Genomic DNA, 24,755 nt, shown 5'->3' on the forward strand with positions numbered 1-24,755 from the left:
ACGTTTCACCCACAACTATGGCAAGCATCCTCAGAGGTCGAGGGGTCTCAACCTCTGAGGATGCCTGCCATAGTTGTGAGCGAAATGTCAGGAGAAAATGCTTCTAGAACATAGCCATACAGCCTGAAAGACTCACAACAACTCAACAGACATTGCTATATTCAATGTGGAGAACATATTGTATCTCAAATAATCTCATATGGAAAATCCTTAAGCTGCCAGAGAACCCCATAAAAGTCTTCCTGTGTTGTGTTTCCATTTAATTCAGGAGAATGAGTGCTGCAGCTATCAAATGCACTTCACCTCTGCTCACCTTTTATGTGCAAGTAAGCATTGGGTTACTGTGAGTTTTCTAGGCTGTATGGCCCTGTTCCTTTACATGGCCATACAGACCAGAAAACCCACAGCAACTCAGTGATTCTAGCCATGAAAGCCTTCGACAACACATTAAGTAAGCATTCATTATCATTATTTTTTAAAGGAGCGATCTATTATTTACTGTGAAAATAAATCCCTGAATGAGTTGTTATCATATCATTATCTTAGTCATTTTACCCTAAGAGACCAAAATAGGGAGGTGATTAACTTGTATGACAACTGTACATTTTTAAACCACCTTAAGAACTAGGAATAGGAGAAGGCATACATAATTCCATTCTGCAGCTTAGCAAATACTTTGGGATATCACATTTATCCTAAAAAATTCTTTAAAAACACACAAAAAGTAAGGAAAAATCCACATGGATCAAGTTTGTTTAATTATTTTATTTGTTTGCAGTAACTTTGGAGAGAAAGCCAACAATCATGTTATGGATTTTTCACAGGAGGTATTTCAAATGCTGCAGAAGAAAAACATCCAAGTTCTTAGAAAGGGAAATGAATGAGTAAGTGGTGGACTTAATGTGTAGCAAACAGAAGCATCGGAAAGAGGAAGAATGAAGAGGCTTGAAGAGGCTCGTAAGGATGCTGGATGAGTTTATGCTGCTGCTGCAAAGCCAACCTGGTTGTTGCCAAAATCGTATACAGAGTAGTATGACCTGAGGAAGACATCACCAAGGATCCACAAGGGTTGCCCATTCTGGGATGGCAGGTATGTGGGCATAATGCCAACTGTGCAGTAGCCATTGTTGTTCTGTAAAGGGAAGGGCACAAGGTTGAGTTAAAGCTTTTAAACTGTGAGTTTAATTTTTTTATCGTGTCAGAACGGACCTGAGAAGATACTGCAAGTCACTTCTGGTGTGGGAGAATTGGCCGTCTACAGAGACGTTGCCCAGGGTACACCCAGATGTGTTACCATCCTGCTGGAAGGCTTCTCTCATGTCACTGCAAGCTAGAGCTGACAGATGGGAGATCACCCCGTCTTGCGGATTTCAATGGGCAACCTTCAGGTCAGCAACCCAACCTTCAGATCAGCAGACCAGCTGGCACAAGGGTTTAACTCATCACGCCACCAGAGCTCCATTTCAGTTTTAAAATGTGGCATAAATAGTGAACAACAATAAAAAATGTTGGCATCTTTCCCCATGTTAATGTTTATATGTTGCTATTTTTAACAGTAAGCTAATTGGAGCAGGGTATCTGAATTAGCAGATTTCCATGAAACTGTCCATTCACTGCCTACTGGAAAGGGGGATCACCAAGGAGCACTAACTGCTATGAGATCTTTATCAGAGGAAGGCAATGGAAAGCATCTCTGAGCATTTCTTGTCTAAGAAAACAGAAATTCATGGTAATAAAGTGATTTGAAGGCATGTACACACCTTCCGTGCGATCATGTTGCTTTGGGATTCTCTAAAAATGTCTACAAACTGTAGCTCATCCATTAATGATGATATTTCCTAACTAATGCCAGTTCCTGCCCAAAATCATCTTTAGCATGCAAACTGTTTTCTAAGCATCCATTGGAGAAGGCAACACTTCCCAGTGAAAAAGACTTCTTCATAGGGCTTCCTTTCCCACCTACAAGTAGGTAGCATTTATGTAGAAAGAATCATATATGTTTTTACTTATGAAGTAGAACTTGAAACCTTACTTTGTCAAAAGTATATATGTAGATTACACAATTGGTTCTGGTATGTCCAATATAGCTGTAAGGAAATGCCCAAGTGTGAAGCTAACATGAAAGAGAACAGCAGTTCAAGAAGATTACATACCTCCAAGACATAAGCAGAGGGACTCAGGGGGAAGCTGCTTCCACCAATGACAAATGTAATAGTAGGCATGCTCTGAATGTTGCTGCAGCTGACAACATACTATGGAAGTAGAAACAAGAAAAGATCAATGTTGCTACTGTAAATATTTCAATCATGATTGTGCTTCAAGAAGTCTAAAAATGATAGAGATTCTGAAATCTCCCTCCCTTCTCATTAAAACAAGCACCCAGATTTTCTATGGTTTGTCCGTAGAACAATAGCCACACTCCAGCCAATACTAAACAGATAATTTAGGAATTATCTGTGTCTGGGTCATACTCCTAATCTCATATACTCATGTTGCACAAATAAATGAAGCAAGTTCCACAAGAGACTAGACTCCTTGTCTGGTTGTTTAGTTACACCAGTACATATGGGGGACATGTGGGATCAAAGAATAAGTCTGCACTAAAGCCTACATTGCATCGATTAATCTTGGTTACAATAAATCCATTGATTCAATTATTTAATGTTGGTAAATTCTAGTGATTCTAGCTGGGACTAAGAATAGGGTTCAACCCTAACCTTTTTAATACTGATATTAAGTATTTTCTAGTAAGTGAATTTCCCTCCTCATTATAGGTATCTGGGTGCTCTTACCTGCCCATTGCCGTCCTGCTCTGCTCCAACATATTGCATCAGTTCGCCAAAGACCTGCTGTGGAGCAGTGAGGAGGGACGTTCCAGTATCGACAATTGCCTGGCATCCCTGACTGCACCAGTCAGTGATCTGGTTGCCAATATAGAAGCTAGAGAAAGAGCATGTAAAAGTTATTTTAATCATATTACATAATGAGACATGGAGGGTTAATATCAAAGATGTCAAATTTCCACGCCTGCTTTCAGTGTTCTTGTGGTCAGAAGCCATCACCGTAGTCTTTTCTTAGTGTTTCATAATGAAAGAAGAATTCTTGTCCTACTTAGTATTGGAATTGGTTATTATTCGGCCATCTGACTTACTGGATACAGCCACTGTGGGGTGGAAAGAGTGGAGTTTCCAGCCACCTCTGCCCATGGGTAAGGTTGGGGGGCAAACACTTGGATCAGCAGGAATCTCACTCTGTCAATAGTTCTATTTCTTGTTTCCAAATCTTAAAACAGGAGGTGCACCAGAGTCCAAAATAAATTGAATAAGGCATGTTTGCTTTTTGTTTAATTATGATTTTAAGAGGGGCTATAAGCAATAGGAGCCTCCAGTGGCTCAGTGTGTTAAAGCACTGAGCTGCTGAACTTGCTGACCAAAAGGTTCCAGGTTCAAACCTGGGGAGTGGAGTGAGTGCCCGCTGTTAGCTCCAGCTTCTGCCAACCTAGCAGTTCGAAAACATGCAAATGTGAGTAGATCAATAGGTACCGCTCCGGCAGGAAGGTAACAGTGTTCCATGCAGTCATGCCAGCCACATGACCTTGGAGATGTCTACAGATAATGCTGGCTCTTCGGTTTAGAAATGGAAATGAGCACCAACCCCCAGAGTCGGACACAACTGGACTTAATGTCAGGGGAAACCTTTACCTTTACATATTGACATATTTGACCTTGTTTCAAAGGCTGTGACATAATTGGAAAAGTTCAATTGAACCAAGAGACGTAAATTATTATAACTGAAATCATGGGGTGGAAAACTTACCGTTAAGACTGTAGGCTTTATGAAAAGCAAAGAAGTATCCACGCTTGGAGGTAGGCTGTTCTGCCCACTGGTTGGGAAGTTATGCTACTCCCTGTGGGCCAGTCAAGGACAATCTTTGCTCATGTTTGGGTGCCTGTCTAGCATGCAAGTTGCCCATTGTGTTATCCAGAAGAGAATGGAGAAACACTTGTCCAAGGAGGCATTTCATAAAGTACAATTGTTCATGTAACCAGGAGTATACAATCTGTTCACAGTGTTCAACTGTGAATTTCTGGAAAGTTTTAATCTCCCTCTCTCCCTCTACATACACACACACACACACACACACACACACACACAGATGCATATACTAACCAATGTGAGTGAAAATTACTTTACCTTTGAATCCCAATTTGCCAGTAAGCTTCTTGAGTGACTGGAGTCCAGACAATCTGACCAGAGTACAAGTTGGTATCAACTCCTCCCAAGGCAAGTTCACCACCCTGGGAACCCTCATTGCTATCAGGAGAAATAGGCAAGAGATGATACATTAGTTCCTCAGAGATACTGCACCATCACTGAGACATATGTCAGTCTCCAGACCTAAAGAACAAAAACCGAAAAGAGACAAAGATGTCTCAATGACTGACTAATATAGAAGATGATGGAAACAGAGTTGGCAAAGATATATACAGCTATACTGCAGGCTGTATACATTAGATGTTAGAATATTGGCCTTCCGGCTAAAAAGTCAGGGTTCAAATGCCCACTTAGCCATGAAGTTTGCCAGATGAATTTCAGCTAATCTTTCTCTCTTAACCTCTCATAGTTAAATTATCAGGACCAGCAACTGTACGGATTAACTGTGTATTATTAACATCTTTGAAAATTAAATTTCTTTTGTACTGCTAAATTATCCATTTTCAGCTTGAAAGTCACCCACCATTGCCATTATGGATAGGAAATAAGTAATATTTGCCCAGTGTATATAATTTCAATTATTTTCTCTTCATTGGCCAGTTTCCTATCACTGCTGAAATGACTACTTAGTATTGGAGTTATACATTTAAAGCCAACAGAATGGAAGACTTGCTTCTTTTTGCAATTGTTCTTTACAATAGATGGCAGGACCTCCATGAAATGTGCACATAGAACAAGACATGTCAAATGCCAAAGGGAAAAGATGCTGTCTTCACCCTTACCCGCTCAAATAGAAGCCAAAAACAGGAGCATCAAGAAGGTTTTCCTGTTGCAGTCCCTGCAGCACAGTGGTGGCACCACCAGAAGAGATGGCAGGATAAGCCATACCCAAGATGCCATCAAATTGGGCATAGACAAAGTTAGTGCCAGGTTCAGTTTCACTCAAGCCGAATTCCTGACTGGTAATGGAAATGCCTTGGATCTACAGAGGAGTGGGAGAAAAAAAGTCAACACAAAAACCCTTGGTAAGGCTTGTTACTGCAAAAAATGCAGCCCGTCAGTAGAGTATAGACATCTGAGAAACTGGATGATTCCACACATATTCAGGATTACAAAGAAATGTTTTGTATGGAGCAATTCAAAGTATATATGGAACCATGTACAGTTAGTCACCATCAAGTAGTAGATGAAGGGATGGAAGCTTAAGAATTCATCTCTTGGTTATCTGCTAATTTGGCATAAGGAGTGTACAGAACAGAGCTTAGAAAATGTACTCTTTTGAACTACTCTTTTGAATATATCAGCATCAAGTTGTCACCAGAGAAACAAATACATTCCTTTGGAGCTCTGATACTTACAGTTACAGTGTCATAACCAAAGATCCCAGTGAGACTTCCAGTTCCATATTGCAGAGAGAAGCTTTGATCGTTGGTGGAGTAAGTAGAAGACTGGTTCGGGTTGTACAGTGGATGGTTTGCTAGTAGTGGAAATTGCAAAGTGACGTTAGAAAGGTATCACTTTTCAGCTCAAAAGTTACATCGTAAGCAAGCCATCCTCTCTCCCACCAGCTACAGACAATGAGCTTATGGTTGGGTAGACTTTGCATCTGCTAGATCTTAGTATCTTCACTCATGCAATATTGTTCATTCCCATTACCAGCAGGGTGAGGGATACTCACTGCAGGCTTCACTCTGGCAGTATACTGAAGCCACCCAGAGGTTGGATGACCCAGTGTCAAAGAGAACCAAGAAGTTCTGTGGTGGGGTTCCAATGCTGATCTCGCCATAGTAGGACATCTAGAGGGGGAAGGACGCTATTGTCATCTGTGGGTTCCACCATACAGTTATCCAAAAAACTTTTGCATGTTCAGCACAACTATTTGAAGCAAGAAAAAAAATCCTCTTCCCCAAAGTATTTCATAAGTGATCTTAAAATAACAATATTTTAAAAAATAATATGTTGTTTCAGAATTAGTAGTTTTAGAAAATATCCCAAATGATTCAGGTGGGTATATCACCATGTTTTCAAAACTGGTTCACTACTGAGCATGACATACGTATTAATCATATGCATGGCTTCCAAATTATAATAGATTTTGAGGTGTTGTGTGATTTCTGGGCTATATGGCAGTGCTCTAGTGGCATTTTCCCCTGATGTTTCACTGGCATCTGTGACTGGCATCTTCAGAGGATTTTCCCCATGTTAATTCACATTCCCTTCCTTCTGTTTTAATTGAGTCATATTCAACAAGAGCTAAAGCTTAAGATAAACATTTCCATGGGCAGGATTTAAGGACTGACATTCAGTCAGGGCCAGGCTTCTGATTTGGTGAAATATTTCTCTTCCCAGTTCCCATCTTTCCATAATCAAGCGGCCAGATACTCACATCCATGTAGTTAGACAGGGGTTCGTAGCCAGAGGCGAATTCATTAAAGTACTTGCTTGCTGGGTCAAATTTATTGTTCTTTAAGAATTCATCCAGGACACCCTTCTCCTTCATAACCTCTCGCATGGACTTGAATTTTTTCAGGGGAACTCTGTATTAGAATAAGGGGCAAAAAAAAATCAATCATATGAAAGTTACGACTGTAGGCCAGAATCCTGTATGGCAGTCTTCATAAGTGGATTTATGTATGCAGGGATGATAACTAGTCAGTTTTGAGGTCTGTATCCTGTAGGAAGCTGTTATGTAATTTCATAGCACAGCTGGCAAAATAGCTGATACACGTTGCCATATCTTCACAATTCACTAACTTCTGCTACTTAGGTAAGAATACATAAAGTGATATAGGATTCCAGCATAAAGTGTGCTCAAGAGCCAATGCTGCATAGGGGTTAAAGTGATGGATTTGAACTTGCAAGTAAATTCAGATTTAAGTCCACACTGAGCTGCGAAACTCACTAGATGATCTTGGACCAATTCCTTGCTATCAATCTGACCTACTCCATAGGGTTGTTATTGGGAAAGTGAAGAAACAGATACACCAACTTAGGCTTATTGGAGGAGGCAGATAAAAATCAAAGAAGGAAGAGGAATAGGAGTTTTTCTTCTTTTCTGTCTACATGAAGAAGTCTATCTTTAGATTTTGCCCATCTTTAAAATGTACTTCTTCCAATGATACAACTGAGCTAATACAAGATGTTAAGTAAAACCATTTGGGAACATGGTTTTCTTTTGCTTTGGTTTTTCTCTCTCTCCTTTTCTTTGACTTTCTCGATTATGAGCTCCAAAGAAAACAAGTGTTTTGTATTTTTATTGTAAATGGTAAGGTGGCTTCAGCAGATCCCTGCTGAAACTCCAAGAGTTTCATTTGCTTACTGAGAGTGTTGTGGGCTTTTTTTTAAAAGATAAAGCTATTACTATTACCTATATTTTATAATCTAGGCTTCCATTTCAGCTAAAGTCTGAATTAATCGTATCGCCCTGTTTGATCCTAACAGGTTTCATTGGTTTTGAATGCTGGTTGGATGACTCTGGCTATTTTGGCTCAAATAACTAATAACAACCCCTGTTCAATTGTCAGGAGTAAATCTTTGCATCCATGCTTTCAAGACCATGAATTTTGAATATTGTATATATTGGTTTGTTGGAGCCCCTGATGGCACAGCAGATTAAACTGTTGAGCTGCTGAACTTGCTGACCAAAAGGTTGCCAGTTCAAATCTGGGGAGTGGGGTGAACTCCCACTGTTAGCCCCAGCTTCTGCCAAACTAGCAGTTCGAAAATATGCAAATGTGAGTAGATCAATAGGTACTGCTCTGGCAGGAAGGTAACAGCGCTCCATGCGGTCATGGTAGCCACATTACCTTGGAAGTGTCTAGAGACAACACCGGCTCTTCGGCTTAGAAATGGAGATGAGCACCAACCCCCAGAGTTAGACCCGACTAGACTTAATGTCAGGGGAAAACTTTTACCTTCACTGTATATTGGTTTGATTCTAGTCAAAATTGAAATGACATGTTAATTGACATGAGATGTAGCTGTAAAGTTGAGGTGCGTTCGCTCAGAATACATAAAGGTGATTACATCTCTTCAGAAACATTGCTATTACATACCACTGTTTTCCTGGTTTCCAGGCTCAACTGCAGCTGCAAAGCAACTGAGAAATCCCCAATGTCATTATTTCATACTCACTTGATAACTGCACCTTCACAAAGGTGAAGGCACACCATAGCAAGGATTAGCCACTTCATGGTGCTCTTTTCTTAGGTGCAGCTTCTGAATTCTTTAGGTTCTGCAGCTTGGTTTTAGAATACCATGTGGGTTTTCATGTACCAGGGCTGCTACTTTTATACCCTACATGATGCTGTTTCCTCCACCCACTTTCAGAAATGCCACATTCACAGATCAGGACCTTATCTCTGGGTAAATAAAACTTCACTCTGAGGTTCTTCTTAGAGCTCCTTTATCTCTGGAATGTGGGTTAGCGTTAACCCCATATGTTAGAGGCAGAGGTCCATACTGTTTCTTATCATCATGCATTCAGTTATCTTAAAAAAATAACCTATCTAACTTGCTTTATCTTTCACTTGTTTGAGTTATAATAGTTAGTCTGATGTGTGTTTTCTCAAGGGGGAGTGAAAGAAAAGGTCTATAGGTGGAACCTGGATCTGAATGGAAAAAATCATGTCTAACATAAGTAGTTATGCCACCTTTAATGTTTCTATTCAAAGTCTTATCAGTATTATGTCACCATTGCACCACATCATGGAAAGTCCCATTATTTATTCTTGGATTAGATTATGTAAAAATACCAACATCAACTAGTCTTATGCAGTACAATGTCATGTGGAGGACCACGTTTTGCCATTCCCTATGTCATAAATTGGGCTACATTTTGGTGAATCCTTGGTTCAGAGTTTTGGATACAAGTCTTCTCCACCACCTGCTGCTCATGTTTCCTTCAATTCAAGAATAGGCAAAGGGTGGTTTTCCAAATGTTGTTGGATGTGATCACCCCTCATCATAGGCCATACTAACCAGGGCTATGGAAACTACAGCCCACCATCAGCTGCAGCGTGTTAGGTGGACTAGGGTGCCTTGACTTAACCATATGCATAGGAAAACATCAGTTTTAATGCTACACTGTGAAGATGAACTCCAGTTCACGCTAATACTTACTTGACTCTTGGAATATTTGCAGGAATGTACTGAATTGAGCATTGTTCTTAGTGGAGCATTCATACACCCACTTGGCATCAGTAAAGTAACATTCCAGAAAGAAAAGAAAGGCCGTCACACAACTACGGTAATAGTCACGCAAGCTAGCCCTCACACAAACGTGGAAGAATGGCTACATATAGACAGAGTAATGCTTTTTTTCTGTTCTGTTAGTACTAGTGACGTATAGCACAACTCTCAAATGCTGTCCACTCTTCCTGTTTTAGGACTCTCCCCACTATGGAGGATTTCCCCAATCACGATTCTTTATAATCAAGGTGAGCTATGTGTGGCCCTCAGGATCCCACGTGACCTATGAGGAAGTTTCTGTCAGTCCCTGGTCCTTCCAAGTCCTCTTCAACACTTCTATGAGTTGAAAAAAAGATCTATTTGCTTTTCATTCAAGCCTGTAAGAGCCATACATTGCTACTAGTGTAACTAGTAATGTTTTATGTCCATTTTAGTATTCCTGGTTCTTAGATTTTGAGCATTGTTTGGATTGAGATTTAATGCTAATGGTTTATACTTTCTTGCTTATTTAACTTTGTTTTGACTGGACAAATATTCTATCTGACCATGTTTTTATTTCAATTGTGTTTTTGTTTTGATAGACTGTTTGTTTATTGTCTTATGGAGAGATGGTGGTGGGGTATAAGAATAAAGTTGTTGTTGTTGTTGTTACTATTACAACAAGTTTCTTTGTAATGGTAATTTTAGATCCTTTTTGTCAGAAAATCTAATTTCAGATCACGTTCTTATTAATCCTAAATTTCCTCCCTTAACAAAATAATGGAAAGGAATAAAAAGTGCAACAAATAATGCAATAAGTTACGTTTTAAACATGTAATGAAAATAGGTTACTTTTCAAACACCCAAATAACTTAAATGTTTTGCTTTTAAAAGTAACTTTCTAATGTCTTATCAGACTATTTATTGAGACCAATGACATCTATACTAAGCTAACTTTAGTAGTGTCAATCTGGCTGCCAAGCATTTCTGATAGGAGGCTTTCTCAAACTTACTTAGAGGAGCCAGGAGAAGCCAGGAGATGAACCCAACACCATCTGTGTATAAAACAGTGGTTCCCAACCTGTTTTTGACAAGGGCTCACTTTGATCAGGGCCCACTTGACCAGGGACCACTCTCTAACATTAGTACCAAAAGGGTTACGAATCAGTTTCTGGTCAACTTTAGATTTGGTTTGGTTATTTGGGGTGCTGACTCAGGAAATTGCATTGATAGAACACATCAGCTCTAGCTTCTTATACAAAAATATGCCATCCAGTAGTTGCCATCTGCAGGGCCGTAGCCAGAAAAAAAAATTTGGGAGGGGTTTTGAAAATTTCAGGGGGCGGGGGGTTGAACCCCTAGCACCCCCTCCCCCAGCTACAGACCTGTCAATATCTGCTTGAGATAGTGGCTGGAGGGACTCTTAATGTTTTGCGTCTCATAGACTTAGCATGTAGATTTGGTTAACCAGTTAAAATTCATGAGTAAACCAGGTTTTTTTTTTAACCTGAAAATTTTCGGGGGAGGGGGGTGTTTAACCACTAACCCCCCCCCCCCCTTGCTACAGGCCTGGCCATCTGGTCGCCTACAGAAAACCATACTTAATAGTCTAGAACTGATGTGGTCTATCCAATGCAATAGTCAGCTCTGCAGAAGGGAGCAGAAATAAAATAAATAAATAAATAGGAACGAGGTTTGAGGACTGGATTTTTTTCTCACGGCCCACTGCTTGGCCGTGGCCCACAGATTGAGAACCACTGGTATTAAAGTATGTGCTCTACCATCATACAGCCCTTTTTCATAGACTTCATTTTGGATGAACAACAAATGACTTCCCATCCCTTTGCCATGAGCAGTTTTAAGAATAATTTTAAGATTTAATTGAAGCAGATCTGTAATGACGTGCCACCATGCCACCTGAAGCTAAGCAAAATCATGCAGGCAGGCCTGATCAGTACCTGGATGAAAACCATCACATATTACCTGGGATCTCTAGGCAGGGTTAGATTAGAATTCTGCCCAAAGTCCTGGAAAACGAATGGCAGCCAGAACAACAATAGTAAATAAGATGCATTAATGACCTGATTCAATTTAAGGAATCTTCCTGTGTAACATTAAAAACACAAAAGAAAAAGAGAAAGCAGTTGCCCTATAATTTCAATATCATTTATTATTTTGTTGATTAATTCTCCATGGCAGACTGTGTTCCCGTCTCCTTCATGCCCTCTTTCTCTGATCAAGGCAGTCTCAGTGGAGCATTTGCAACCCAACAATATCTTTTTTTTTCTGGAGCTTTATCTGTCCATTTTAATCTGATTCAGGCAAAGTCCAGTGCCATGCTTATAGAAATGTAAGAGCTTTCTTTCCCTTCCCATCTATTCATCTGTCATGCTAAAACTACATTTCTAAGGAATGGGAAATCCTCCACAGCAGGTTTTTAGGATGTAAATGGAGGATTGGCAAAGGGATAGTGACCTCAGCAGAAGCATCTCCCATCCATAGAAACACTGCTTTGGATGCTGACCCTAGTTTTTTATTCTACGACTTGATGAAAGAGTTCTGTCCTCACAACACTTTTCATCTTTGTCAACTTTCAGGAACATTAAAATCTTATCCATGGTGCACAGCAAATCCGCCTTTGGCTGTGCAAAGTCACTCAGAAACAGAGTGGCTGCCAGATAAAAAGCTCCCAGTGCCCACCTGGCACCATTCAGCTCAACAGGATTTGGCATTTAATATCAGATTGCATGCTGCGTGGCACATTTAGTGCCCTCTACAGTTCTGATTCAAAAATGGAGAGAAGATAAACAGCCATTCACTTAAAGTAGTGTTATCATGTATGATATGCTGTGGAAACATTGTGGTTCATAATTATACTTCACAAGTAGAGTTCCAAAGGACAAAGTACAGTAGAGTCTCACTTATCCAAGCTAAACGGGCCGGCAGAAGCTTGGATAAGTGAATATCTTGGATAATAAGGAAGGATTAAGGAAAAGCCTTTTAAACATCAAATTAGGTTATGATTTTACAAATTAAGCACCAAAACTTCATGTTATACAACAAATTTGACAGAAAAAGTAGTTCAATACGCAGTAATGTTATGTTGTAATTATTGTATTTACGAATTTAGCAGCAAAATATCACGATATATTGAAAACATTGACTACAAAAATGGCTTGGATTATCCAGAGGCTTGGATAAGCGAGGCTTGGATAAGTGAGACTCTACTGTATATACAAAAACGCAAGCATGCAGCCAACACCATTACACATACTCTGATCTGATGGATTTCTGCAAGATTTCCAATGCCAAGATGATTTTTTTTTGTGAACCTGAGCAATAAGATAGAGCCAGACAGCATTAAGCCAGTCACTTCTACCATCACTTCCTTAAGATTCATCTTCAGATAGTCTGTGGGATGGTCAGGTTTACAGCAGTCTAATTGTCTATAATATATCAAGGTAGGGAGCATTATACTTGTATGGCCTAGTGGTTTGAGCATTGGATTAAGACTCTGGAGAACAGAGTTTGAGTGCCTGCTCAACCATGAAAACCCACCATTCATTTCCATGTTTGGTTTGAGGGTGGTATACATACTTTCATGTCACTTGTTATTTTATAATGATCCTATGAATTTCACAGGTTTTGGGGGCAAGGAATAATAGGGGCCCTTCCAGACAGGCCCTATTTCCCAGGATCTGATTCCAGGTTTTCTGCTTTAAACTGGATTATATGAGTCCACACTGCCAGATAATCTGGGATAAACAGAAAATCTGGGATCAGATCCTAGAATATAGAGCCTGTCTAGAAGGGTCCTAAGAGGCAGTTTGGCATTGCTTTCCTCTGAAATACAACCTACAACAACTGCTATTATTTGCCTGCCTCTGCCTTGCCTGTGGTTCTGCATAGCTTCCAAGATAAAAGAGGATCTGGTACCTTCATGATATTTAGACTGTTGCTGAATTCTTATAAAAACATACAAGATCTGATGTAACAGTTCAAAGGTCTATCTAGACCAGTGATGCACAACCTGTGGTCCTCCAGGTGTTTTGAACTTCTGTTCCCAGAATTCCTGACCATTGGACAAGCTGGCTAGGGCTTTGGGGAGCTGGAGTCCCAAATGCCTAGAAGGGCACAGGTTGCACACCATTGATCTAGACAAATCTTCTGTTTCTACCATAATCATCCAGATGTTTATGGCAAACCCATAGGTAGGGGATGGATGTAGTAGAACCTTCCCAATTATGTTGTCTGTCTATTACGCAATATTAAAGACAGCTTGCAGCCATCACAACTGTAATTGAAATCCCCACCTCCATGGGTTTCCTAATGCCCTTTTGAAGCCATCCCAGTTTGTGGCCAAATGGTGAGAAATTTTTGAAATGGAGTTACTGTATTTTTAGGTGATTTAGCTTTGTAGGTATACAGACTGGAAATTGCTAAAACTGTTTTAGAAATCTTCTGAATAAAACCAGCAGAATCCCATAGAGTATGAAATAAGAAACAACCCTTATGGATTTGTCTGTGTATAAAATCCCAAGGGAAGAAATCAAGGCAATAGGAATACCACAAAAAATAGCAGGCATTTGGCTCTAATTCACAGCCAGAAATTTTTAAAATGTATATAAACAGAATTTGGAAATCTTGCATTAACATGCAGTATTGGTAACATAAAATGTGATGTTTCATCGGATGCTCTAGTCCAGAATGTTGCACCCAATAATGGTTACAAAGAAGTTGTGGAGACAGCAAGAAATCTCATTCAATTGCCTTAACATATGGCATTCAGAGGCTATCTTTGCAAATGGAGTCGACCCATACTCCTTGTTCTAGCTGAAGAAGAAATATCTTTGTGTCCAAATACCTTTGGCAGTGAAACTATACAGGGCCTTCTTCACAGTGCCATCTCATCAGATATATACCAGGCACTGACTGTGTGGATATTTCTATGCCAGGCTAAGATCCGTCTGTTTGTTGCATTTGTATTTGCTAGAATATTGCTGGCTTGTATTTAAACAATACTGAATTTTTTAAAAATCCGATAAAACGCACACTGTAATCATTTCCATCTTCTGTACCGTTTGTGTTAGAACCAAAAGTTTACTTGTATACTTCACCGTTCAGCAGGCCTTACACAGCTGTTTTAGTTAATCATTCAAGTTACGTAACACAGTTTGAGAATGATGGAGTCTCAAGGTCATTTCTTTTCCTTCTGACTTAATAGCCTTCATTGCTGAGCAGATCAAAACTTAGTTACACAGTTCCAATTTCAGTATTCTAAGACACACCAATTAGTTTAGCTCCACCGAGTGGGGAAAATCACTACACATTTTCTAGTTTTCAGATAGTGATTGATCAAACAACTCCTGTATGGTTATTCATTTTGATGTCAAAACCAGAGGCAGGGAAGGAATAGGTTAACCACAACAAAAAGGTAGAAAGGGCCACGTAACACACACACTCATCTTTGTATTACTGATAGGCCTAGTGTATTTCAGAGGAAAGTTTTGTCTTCAAGGGTAAAAAGATAACTTGAGTATGGCATTTATTAGGAAAGGATATAGTTTGGGGTTTTTGGAATTTGATTGTGCATATCAACTAGGCATCAAGAGAGAGATTTCTTAGCATAGGGTCAGGGTCTCATTGCAGTATTCATTTTAGCCTGGAAGTTTTGGTAGATAAGAATATGAGATTAACACCCTTCCTGTGAAAAACTAAAAAGGGGAAATAGTCCCCTCTATAAAAGTTTCTAGAAGAGAGGCTTGCATCTGCACAGTAGGGAACACTTTGTGAAAACATCTGCTATAAACCAAACCTGTTATTTCAGATCACAGTCTCTGGTTTTGTTCTACAAGGGTTTATTAATACTAGCCTAGATAAGTTTCCTCACTGGTGGAAGCAATGCATATGACTTGAGATGACCCCCCCCCCCCCCCCAACAAGGCACATGGGTTTGGATTCTCCTTGTTATTCAACACTTGCTGCATCCATTAACCACTTAAATTAGATATTTTTGTCCTTGGAGTAAGAATATTTTAGACCTTGCTAATCACTTTCTCCCATTACATATCTATAAATAGGGTAAAGCACTGCTCAAGTATAGCTTTCACAAGGAACTCCACTGCAAGATCTGATAAAAGGTTATGCTAATCTAGGGATAGAAATGATACAGAAGTCTTGAGCTACAGGACCAAAGAAAGATACTATCAGAGTCGATATAGTCACAATTAAGTATGTCGTTCTTGTCCACAAATCAAAACAAGCCACACCTTCCAAAAGATAATCATCAGATTTAATTTATTTCAGATACATTCTTAGTGCACATTAAAATAAGACACGAGCGCTCCTCGATCACATGGCACTGCTAATGCTCTTCGCTTTGAAGGCTACACTCAGATGAGACACAAAGAGGGAAGGAACAGAGGTACACAGCAGGAGTCACTTGAAGAAAAATCACAGAGCAACTTGTACAGCCAGAGCAGCTGGGCATCCCCAAGTGCCTTTCCTGCCACATCAGAGAGTGTCAGTATCAAAGACATCAAGTACAAGTAACTATGAAGAAAACTGCACATGGTAAAAGCTTGAGATTTGCCTTGGTAGTTGGACTTTTCAGTAGGAATCACTTAACTGGGGGAATGGGACTTCCTTTCTGCAGTTATATTTCTTTCAGTATACTGAGTGAGTTAAACAGCAGCTCATATTTCCTAGGTTCTAGTCTGGTAACATATCCAACATAAAGGCATCTAGCCAAAAAAGGTAACTGCAGGAGTTTAGAATTTCAGAAGAAGCTGAAAAATCATAAAGAAGGATACAGCCACGAGGTGGCTACCTTTCACAAGGGACAGAGGTCCTGCACTTCTAACACCTGTGTATGACGAAAAATACTGCCAGATGCAGGTTCCCTGGTCATTGGAAAGGAAATGGCACCATGCATCATTGTTATCGCTATTTAGAACACAGCTTTGTTCTGTTTTTCCTCCATTCAAGAACACAAGAAACATATATAAAGTTGCGTAGGATGGGATATACAGAAATTTTACAAATAAGGCCTCTTCTTCCACAAGAAGCAAGACAGTTACCCAACCAAGAAGTACAGGCACATCCACTGTGAGGCAACAAAGCATATATTGGAAATCACAGACATCCTATCCCTTTCATATCAAGTGTAAAACAAAGAAACAACCAACCAAAGATTGTATTTGATGTGCAAAACAAAGTGTATAATAATTCTTGGCACTTATGTCACACAAACCCTATGTACACACCTTCCACATAACTGCACAGCCATTATGATAGAACCTGTACTGGATTAATTTTTGCCTGTCCCAGTCTTGGGAAAAGCAAGGCAACCTCTTCAGGGGAAAATGACAGCAATCCAAGTTAGTCCGACAAAGGACATCACTTGGTAACTGACTAGAATTTATATGTTGAACTCAACTGTCCTTCTCATAGCACCTTAAAAGAAGGTAAATATCCACTTTGGATGCTGAGCACCTTGTGTCAAGAGATGGGGCAGCATAACCCATTATGCCTATGAGGTTTATAGAAATTGCCTACAAGGCCACAGAACTTTCTGTTTTGCTAGCTTTGTTATTATTAAGGCTAATGTGGCACATGAAAGCAAATGAGAAAATAACAATTTCTACTCACATGTCTGAACCACACATTCTGTAAATGATTGCTCAAATGTGCAAATCAAAAGAAAAACAAATAAAAGCCAACACACAGAGCTCAGGAAACAGAGAAATCATTTTCTTAAGCCTAGAAAGGAGAAGTACAAAAATAATAGTTTGGAAAATACTGACTTTTAAATGTTGACTGAGGGCTGAACAGAAGTATTAACTTCTCAGATTACTGTTGTCCTAGTTTATATGGAATAGATTACTACACGTTTCGTAAATAGGTTTGGGCTGAGATGGACGTATAGAAAGACTTTGGGCTAAAAATAATGGGTTTTGTAAACTCTCTCTTTAGAAATGTTGCCTTTTAGAATTCTTCCAAGCAAAGCAATCCTGTACCCTTAAAAGCCCCATGAGATAAACATGCTCCACACACATAGCTTTCTTTATTACTACATTGTTATAATGGAGGAAAGTGCCACCTTTTGACGTTATGCTTCTCATGCACCTATCCAGAGAGCCCTCTGTGATGGCAACCTTGCACTTCTTGTCAACCTTACACTTGTTCTCTTGACAATAAGACCAATTATAACTTGTCCTGGAAAAGTCTTTGTTGGCACAGCACAGATGGGTGTGAAAACAGCCAATGTCTACCAAAATTAATAGTAAAAAAATACAAGACAGACACTTAGGAAAAGTTAACAATAGGCATACACTTCAGAAAGACAACGCTGGGGGGCAGCAAGCTAAAGCCTGTTTTATGGAGGCTGCGGAATCACTGTCTCCACAAAACACTTTAGCTATACTAATCACAGTTTGGTGTCCAATCGTTTAAAATCTGGGCAGTGCACATTTCATGTCTTCACGTTTGTAACATGAATCCAGAGAACATAGAATTTCAAAAGCAAAGTTCTAGCTCTTCTTATAATAAAACAATTCCAAATAGCACAGGTCATTGTTTCATGAAATCCAATGATGGCTTTTCTCCCCTCCCTCTAATTATTCTTTTGCAAAATCTGCGGAGTAAACAAACCCAAAACAGAAATCAAGGAGACCTCTGTGCTGTTTTTCTTCCTTCTCTTTCCCAACTATCTAATGGTCATTGTGCGAGATCAGGTATTATTCCATGGTCACTGCTTCCCAAAGTTATTTGATCGTTAATTAACTCTTATGTTCCCTAATTTGTGAGGCTGCAATAACACTAATTCTTTATGTTAACTGAATGGATAAATCAGGTTTGCTACAGACAGCCCGGCTTGCTATTCACACTGAGTTGTGATTAAATACTATCTGAGAAATTGATTCACTTCCCTGGATTTGTACTTACCTGTCCAATATCTCATTACGAGCAAGCCATTAGTTATTGCTTTGCCATGAGCAACAGCACATGAATTCAAGAAATGAACTGTAAGCCATTACATCTAGTGGAAGTACATATCATAGGTATTGAAACTAGTTTACAGTGGCAATTAGAGACAAGCAATTACTTTGATTCTATGTAAAGGAAATAAGAGAAGGCATTTTCTCACTAGTTTTAGCAATGTATGAAAAGAGAGAATGTCACAGAAAAGATATAATGATGAAAGGCCATTCTTCATTAACATCTGTTAATCAACTTCTCTTGTTTTTGTGGCGTAGCGCTTAGAAAGGCATTGGTGATGAAGCAAAATTAAATTCATTATTCTATGAATCTGATTAAAGATGAAAGTTAACTAACCACTTGAGCTTCTCATGGCTGGTGGCTTGATCACTAAAAACTATTAAAAACTACCCCTTACCCTGAAAACAACAACACCAAAAACAGCGCTGGAAATTGTGGGATGTGAGGGGACAATGCATCTTTATGCCTTTTCTTCCAGCAGCAAAAAGAAATCTCTGTACCTTTGAATTCATCTTAAATTCAAGCACATATCACATACATTGAGGTGCATTGGGTGGCCACATCATGGCTTACGGGCTGAAAAACATCTGCTCAACTTGCAATACCAATCCTCTGCCTAACAATTCTTCTTGCTCAGCTTTCTTCTCTGTTTTCTAGAGTCTAGAAGATATGAGAACTTATGCAGCTGTCATACATAGAATAAGACAATGATTTCAACTGGGTTAATATTGCCCAACATGACTGGCAGCAAGCTTTTTCCATCTTACCTCACAATGCTGGGGAATAGCCCTGGCCCCATCTATACTGCCATAGAATGCAGCTTCACTGCATTATATGACAATGTAGATGACTCCTTGATAATTTTACACACAAAGCATGTACTGACCAATGAACCTTGATCCCCCCCCCTCAAATATTGACATTACAATCCACAGAAGCAAGCATACCAAAATAGGGCCCTGCAATACATTTTTTAAATTTAAAATAATGATTCTAGAAATGCTTGAACAATTTCCAAAAGCATTGTAATACCTCCTTCTTTGGGTAGGGCTTTACTGTTTGAGATTAAGATGACATGGAGAAAAGATCCTAACAATGGCAATTTAAATTGATAATTTCTCTGCACTTCTTGTTATAAATATTTCTAAATGGTCTGTCTAGTTCTGGGCAACATAGCTTCAGAAGGACATCAAAAACTGCAATGTGTGTAGAGGAAGGTGATTAAGATGGTACAGTGTGAAAACCAAGCCATGAGAAGGTTGAAAGATGATAGGATAGCTATGTTCAAAACCTGCAGTGCTGTCATGTAGAGTGATTCTGTACAAGCTTGTTTTCTGTTGCTCCAAAGGGTGGACTCAACCAATGGACTCAAATTACAATTAAACATGAGGAAGAACGTCCTGACAATAAGAGCTGTCAGACTGGGGTTCCAGACTTCTTTGGGAGGTGCTGGATTCTTTCTCTTGGACCTTTTAAACAGACATTTGTTGGCCATCTGTCACTGATAATTTATGAGAGGAGGCTAAACTTGATGACTATGGGATACATTTAAACCCTTTGTGTTTTCAGGGCGGCTTAGAAATTGAAAATAAATAGAAAATTAAACCAGATAAAAATAACACCATAATAAAAATAATAAAAACAATGAAAAGTAGGGAGAAAACTGGGGACAAAATTCAGAGGTGATGACACTTTTCTTATCTTGACCCAACAGTATTTATAATCTGCATTATCAACAAGAAAGAGCTACCACCTCTAATGAGTACAAACAAATTACAACTGCTACTAGGAGAGCTTCTAACCCACACTTCTGTAAAGACTTAATACATGGTGGGTTTCCTAGAGATCCCTCACCCATACAGTTGGCTGACTTGACAGCACATGACAGCAACAAAGAGAGGCAGGTAAATTATTATTCTTGGAGGCGCTACATTTGGGGTAGAGTAGTAGCAAAAAAATGGGGGTAGGGGAGAAGGGAAATTGCCATGTGCACATTCCTTATTTTAGATTTATCTTCCTTCTAAAGCAGATGTGGAACCAACAATAAAAGGCTCTGTTAAGTCTTCAAGCTTATTACTCACAAATGCTGTGTTAGGATCCACTCATGTATTCAAATGACTTAAGAGCTGGACACAATAAGGCAAGGCTGAGGGAGAGAGGTTCCAAATGACACCAGGAAAACAGCGAAACATATTTGCATTGAAATCTCTTCCTAGCACTGACACTATGATAAAGTTGGCTTCTCACAAAGACTCTGTCGGACAAGTATGAAAGCAACAGCAGCAATCTATGAGAGGCTTTTTAAAAAAGAGTTTTTGCTATATACCGTCCTGTGGTTCTTTTTGCTGAAATGCCAGAGAGAAGGGTAAGACTAAGAAACAGGGATGTGAACTAGGAAATTGGACTTCTTTACATGTGGAATGATCTCTTGAGGGTTCATGAGATCAGACCCATTCTGACATTCATTTCCCAGCTGCAACAGATTCATGGCTCTCCTTCCTCAGCGATCCACTTTAATAGGCACCATTAAAGCAATGGGATCTAATCCAACACTTTAGGCTCAATCACTTCCCTCTCATGAAAAAAACATCAAACCGCAAAGCATTTTACTTTTGCTTGGCACCTTAACTTAGAGGCATAATTTAAAATAAATAAATAAATGAAAAAAGTAGAGGTGGACCCCTGACCAATAAACAAACACATAAATAAATAAATACATAAATACATAAATAAATAAATATTTCAAAAATAAATATCCCTTTGTACACCTTCAAAAACAAAAGGATAAATAAAGCACTCTCTGGCCATTGTTCTATCTGTACCACCAAAAGTTTGAATATTTTTGTTCATTCTGTTGTAATGCTTTGATTTTTTTTCCAAACCCAACACATCCTATCACTAGGGGCTTAAAATGGATCCCACAAAAATGAGAATGAGAGCTTTCCAGATAAGATTAACATACAAAGTAAGAGAGGGAACAGGTAGTAAATCTGATGTTACTCCTCCTCTTAATAACCAAAGTCAAGTTTCCGTCCACTTGGCAGGGCTTCAAAAACTATATGGCAGGAGAAAATGGGGCGTGGTGGAAATGGGAAGAGGCACAGAGAGGCTACATTTCTCAAGTTAATAGTATGGAGCTATCCAAGTAGGTCACAATGAGAAACACAGGGCACAATGGGAAGATGCCAGGTATGCAACATGATTAGCTGAAGAGCAGGAACAAAAGCCACAATGTGGTGCTTGGTTTTGGCATCCCTCTTATAGAGGGAGGTCAGTGCTGTTATGCCGCGTTTTCCTAGAAGTCCCATCATCCCTAGGCAGTGCCCTCTGCAAGCTGGACATGGCTGCTGTCTTTTTAAGATCAATGACTGCGTAGGAATCCGTCCTGCGGGCTGGGTGGGCAGCCGAACGTGGGGCACGGGGGACTGGTGTGCTTTGGCACCCTTTGTGGGGGTCATCCTCCAGTTCCACTTGGATATAATTGAGCTGCCTCGGCTGCTCCATACAGGGCCGTCGGAAGTCAAAATTGAAGACGTTGGGTGTGCAACTGCGGCGGCGTTGTATACAACCACCCCTATGCCGGCCTCCATGCAGGGCAGCGCTTTCTGAATTCATGTAGTTACGTAAAGGGTCCTCCTCATCCTCCAGCTCAGGATAACCGTTGGGCGAAGGTGTCATTGCATCTCCAGAGTCCTCATCATCCTGCTCTTGTCTCAGTGGTTGGCACTCCCACACAGGTGGCAGCGAGGGCAGGTTCTCATAGTGTAGTAGGGTGCTCCGACGATGGGAGCAGCTGGGTGGATTCAGATCTTCTCGAGCTATTTTCAAGCGCCCACTTCCCCGGCGATGCAAGGTACCTCGAGCAGGCAGGAGGCCATTTATATTCTCATAGACATATTTTGGGGTAAGGCACTCATCCTTGCACTCATTGTTGTTGTTGTGGGTACAGATATGCCCTGTGCATTCCCAATGGGGTCGGCAGAAGCCATCACATTTCATCATGTGCCTGTAACCAGGAGCAGGGCCCAGCACAAACTTCACCTCTCCTGGCTGTAGGTATATCTGAGGATTGCGATCCTCCAGGGAGCAGCTATGGCTGGGATGAGAAATAGGAGGATGGACTTCAGGCAAAGTGTGCATGCAGTGGTGACCCCTCATGTCTTCCTCACCACCAGCTGTGTTCACATATGTGTGAGACTGCAAGGAGAGAGAAAAAGTTGGAGGGTCATAAAGAAGGGAACAATGTACAGGTACCAGGAAGCATATTCATGAGGATCAAGGTATTAACTAAGGGTGTTAATGCAATGTAGGGAAAAACATGAGGGAGTTGCAACAATAGGTTCAACACATGAGGCAAACACATGACAGTATGTGACTTCTCTGATTCAACAGACCTTACACTGAATTTTAAATGATTCGGTCTCCCAAAATAAGATAGGTTTGATCTAAGCATAAAGCTAAACACATTGAGGAGTAAGCACCCAGTGAAAACAGTGGGACTTATTTCCAAGAGCACATCTACAGAAGTAATGCAGTTTGATGCCACGAACTGAAATGGATTAATGGGAGTTATAGTTTTACAAGTTCTTTAGCCTTTTCTGCCCAAGAGTGCTAGTACTTCACCAAACAACAAATCCCAGGATTTCATAGCATTAAGCCATGAGAATTAAAGTATTGCCAAACTACATTATTTCTACAGTGCTCCTTGCACAGGAAGGTGTTGAGTGTGAATCAGATTTAGAAGCTTGTTTGTTCCCCTTGACTCAATATTCACTGAGGAATCTCAGATGGCAGTGATATCTTTGGTATACTTTTTACCAGCTTAGAGAAATACATCTAGCAATCCTATCAGGGGAGAATTTATTTTCTTTAAGTTGTCCATTCAGACTACTGAAATAGGACTTCCACTGAAAATAAATAAAAAATATCAATAAATGCAAAATGCAGTTGCTTGAATATGAAGAATTGATCATCAATCATTACATTTAGCTTCTATAATATGCCCAGTGCACTGGTGTTTCTGGGTTCCATTTAAAGTGTTGCTATTTAAAGCTTAAAGCAAAGTGGTACCCAAGTACTTGAAGGGCTTTTTACTTGTATTGGCCTGTCTACAGCTTGGGTATACATCTGACATCATACTTACTTATCCATTTCTAAGAGCAACTATACTGGGGAATATGTGCAAAAGATGGTGCAGCAGGGGCTTGATGGGTGCAGTGCATCTATGCTGTAAAATTAATGCCATTTGACACCACTCGAACTGCCATAGCTCAATTCTATGGAATCATCGGAGTCATAGTTTAAACAAGGTTTTTCTTCTTCTCTGCAAGAATGCTGGTCCCTCATCAAACTATAAATCCCACAGCATTGCACCATGGCAGTTAAAGTGATGTCAAATTGCATTAATTCTATGGTGTAGATGGACCCTAGGTTTCAGGTTATGTTATGCAGTTTTAGTTATAATTGTTGGCTTCTAGAGTTTTTACTTGGCCAGATGTTTTTATGCTAGCATTTTGCTGATTTTTAAAAATTATTTTTAGCATCAATGCATTAAGGGTTTATTTTTCTATTAAAGGGTCAAGGTTTTCCCTGACACTAAGTCTAGTCGTGTTTGACTCTGGGGGTTGGTGCTCATCTTCATTTCTAAGCCAAAGAGATGGAATTGTCTGTAGACACCTCCAAGATCATGTGGCTCACATGACTGCATAGAGTGCCATTATTATCTTCCCACCAGAGTAGTACTACCTATCGATCTACTCACATTTGCATGTTTTCAAACTGCTAGGTTGGCAGAAGCTGGGGCTAACAGCAGGAGCTCACCCTGCTCCCTGGATTTGAACTGCCAACCTTTTGGTTAGCAAGTTCAGCAGCTCAGCAGTTTAACCTGTCTTGGGAGGATTTTTCTCTAAAAGTAGATCTATAAATATTTTATATAATCATTGCCTATACAGGTTGAATTTAGTTCCTATAAACCGAGGCAGTTAAAAACACATTTTCAGTTTCACTCTTGTGGCATACCTTGTTCAAAAACAGGATTTTAAAAAATCTAATTAAAAAAAATCAGTTTAAATTCTCCTAATTTCTCTTTTTACGCCCACCCACATTGCAATGCTCATTGCAAAATGACTGGGTTAATAATAAAGATCTCAACCGGCATTTGGAAACAATAAACATTGACAAAATTACGATCTGCCAACTGCAAAAGGCCACCCTACTGGGATCTGCGCGCATCAGAAAATACATCACACAGTCCTAGACACTTGGGAAGTGTTCAACTTGTGATTTTGTGAAACGAAATCCAGCATATCTATCTTGTTTGCTATGTCATACAATAATAATAATAATAGTAATAGTAATACTTTATTTATACC

The 24,755-nt window shown here is 39.8% G+C and overlaps 2 protein-coding genes across 3 annotated transcripts in view; both read right to left on the reverse strand.

The window, feature by feature from the left end:
- Positions 1–750: 750 nt before the first annotated feature.
- On the reverse strand, positions 751–9,588 carry LOC100566938 (gastricsin). Its single transcript, XM_003220329.4, has 9 exons — positions 8,350–9,588; positions 6,602–6,752; positions 5,894–6,011; positions 5,574–5,692; positions 4,998–5,197; positions 4,195–4,314; positions 2,793–2,940; positions 2,154–2,252; positions 751–1,132 (listed from the first exon to the last, which is right to left on the reverse strand). Exons 1-9 carry the CDS (start codon positions 8,406–8,408, stop codon positions 977–979), a joined length of 1,170 nt encoding a protein of 389 aa, XP_003220377.1. The 5' UTR covers positions 8,409–9,588; the 3' UTR covers positions 751–976.
- Positions 9,589–15,659: 6,071 nt separating this feature from the next.
- frs3 (fibroblast growth factor receptor substrate 3) overlaps positions 15,660–24,755 on the reverse strand; it is a 42,096-nt gene continuing 33,000 nt past the window's right edge. For both annotated transcript variants that reach the window (XM_062978488.1, XM_062978487.1), the window contains exon 8: positions 15,660–22,581. In XM_062978488.1, the coding sequence (XP_062834558.1) occupies positions 21,643–22,581 (939 nt within the window). In that variant the 3' untranslated portion in view covers positions 15,660–21,642. The remainder of the gene's footprint in view (positions 22,582–24,755) is intronic.

Source organism: Anolis carolinensis, chromosome 4 (genome assembly GCF_035594765.1).
Source record: "Anolis carolinensis isolate JA03-04 chromosome 4, rAnoCar3.1.pri, whole genome shotgun sequence".
In the NCBI taxonomy this organism is placed as follows: Eukaryota; Metazoa; Chordata; class Lepidosauria; order Squamata; family Dactyloidae; genus Anolis; species Anolis carolinensis.

Excerpts from the sequence above, each read along its gene's own strand:
- LOC100566938 (XM_003220329.4), bottom strand. The coding sequence starts at position 8,408 with ATGAAGTGGCTAATCCTTGCTATGGTGTGCCTTCACCTTTGTGAAGGT. Across the intron at positions 6,753-8,349 it reads TGTGAAGGTGCAGTTATCAA|AGTTCCCCTGAAAAAATTCA; the intron begins GTGAGTATGAAA and ends ATTCTAATACAG. Across the intron at positions 5,693-5,893 it reads CTGCCAGAGTGAAGCCTGCA|CAAACCATCCACTGTACAAC; the intron begins GTGAGTATCCCT and ends TTCCACTACTAG.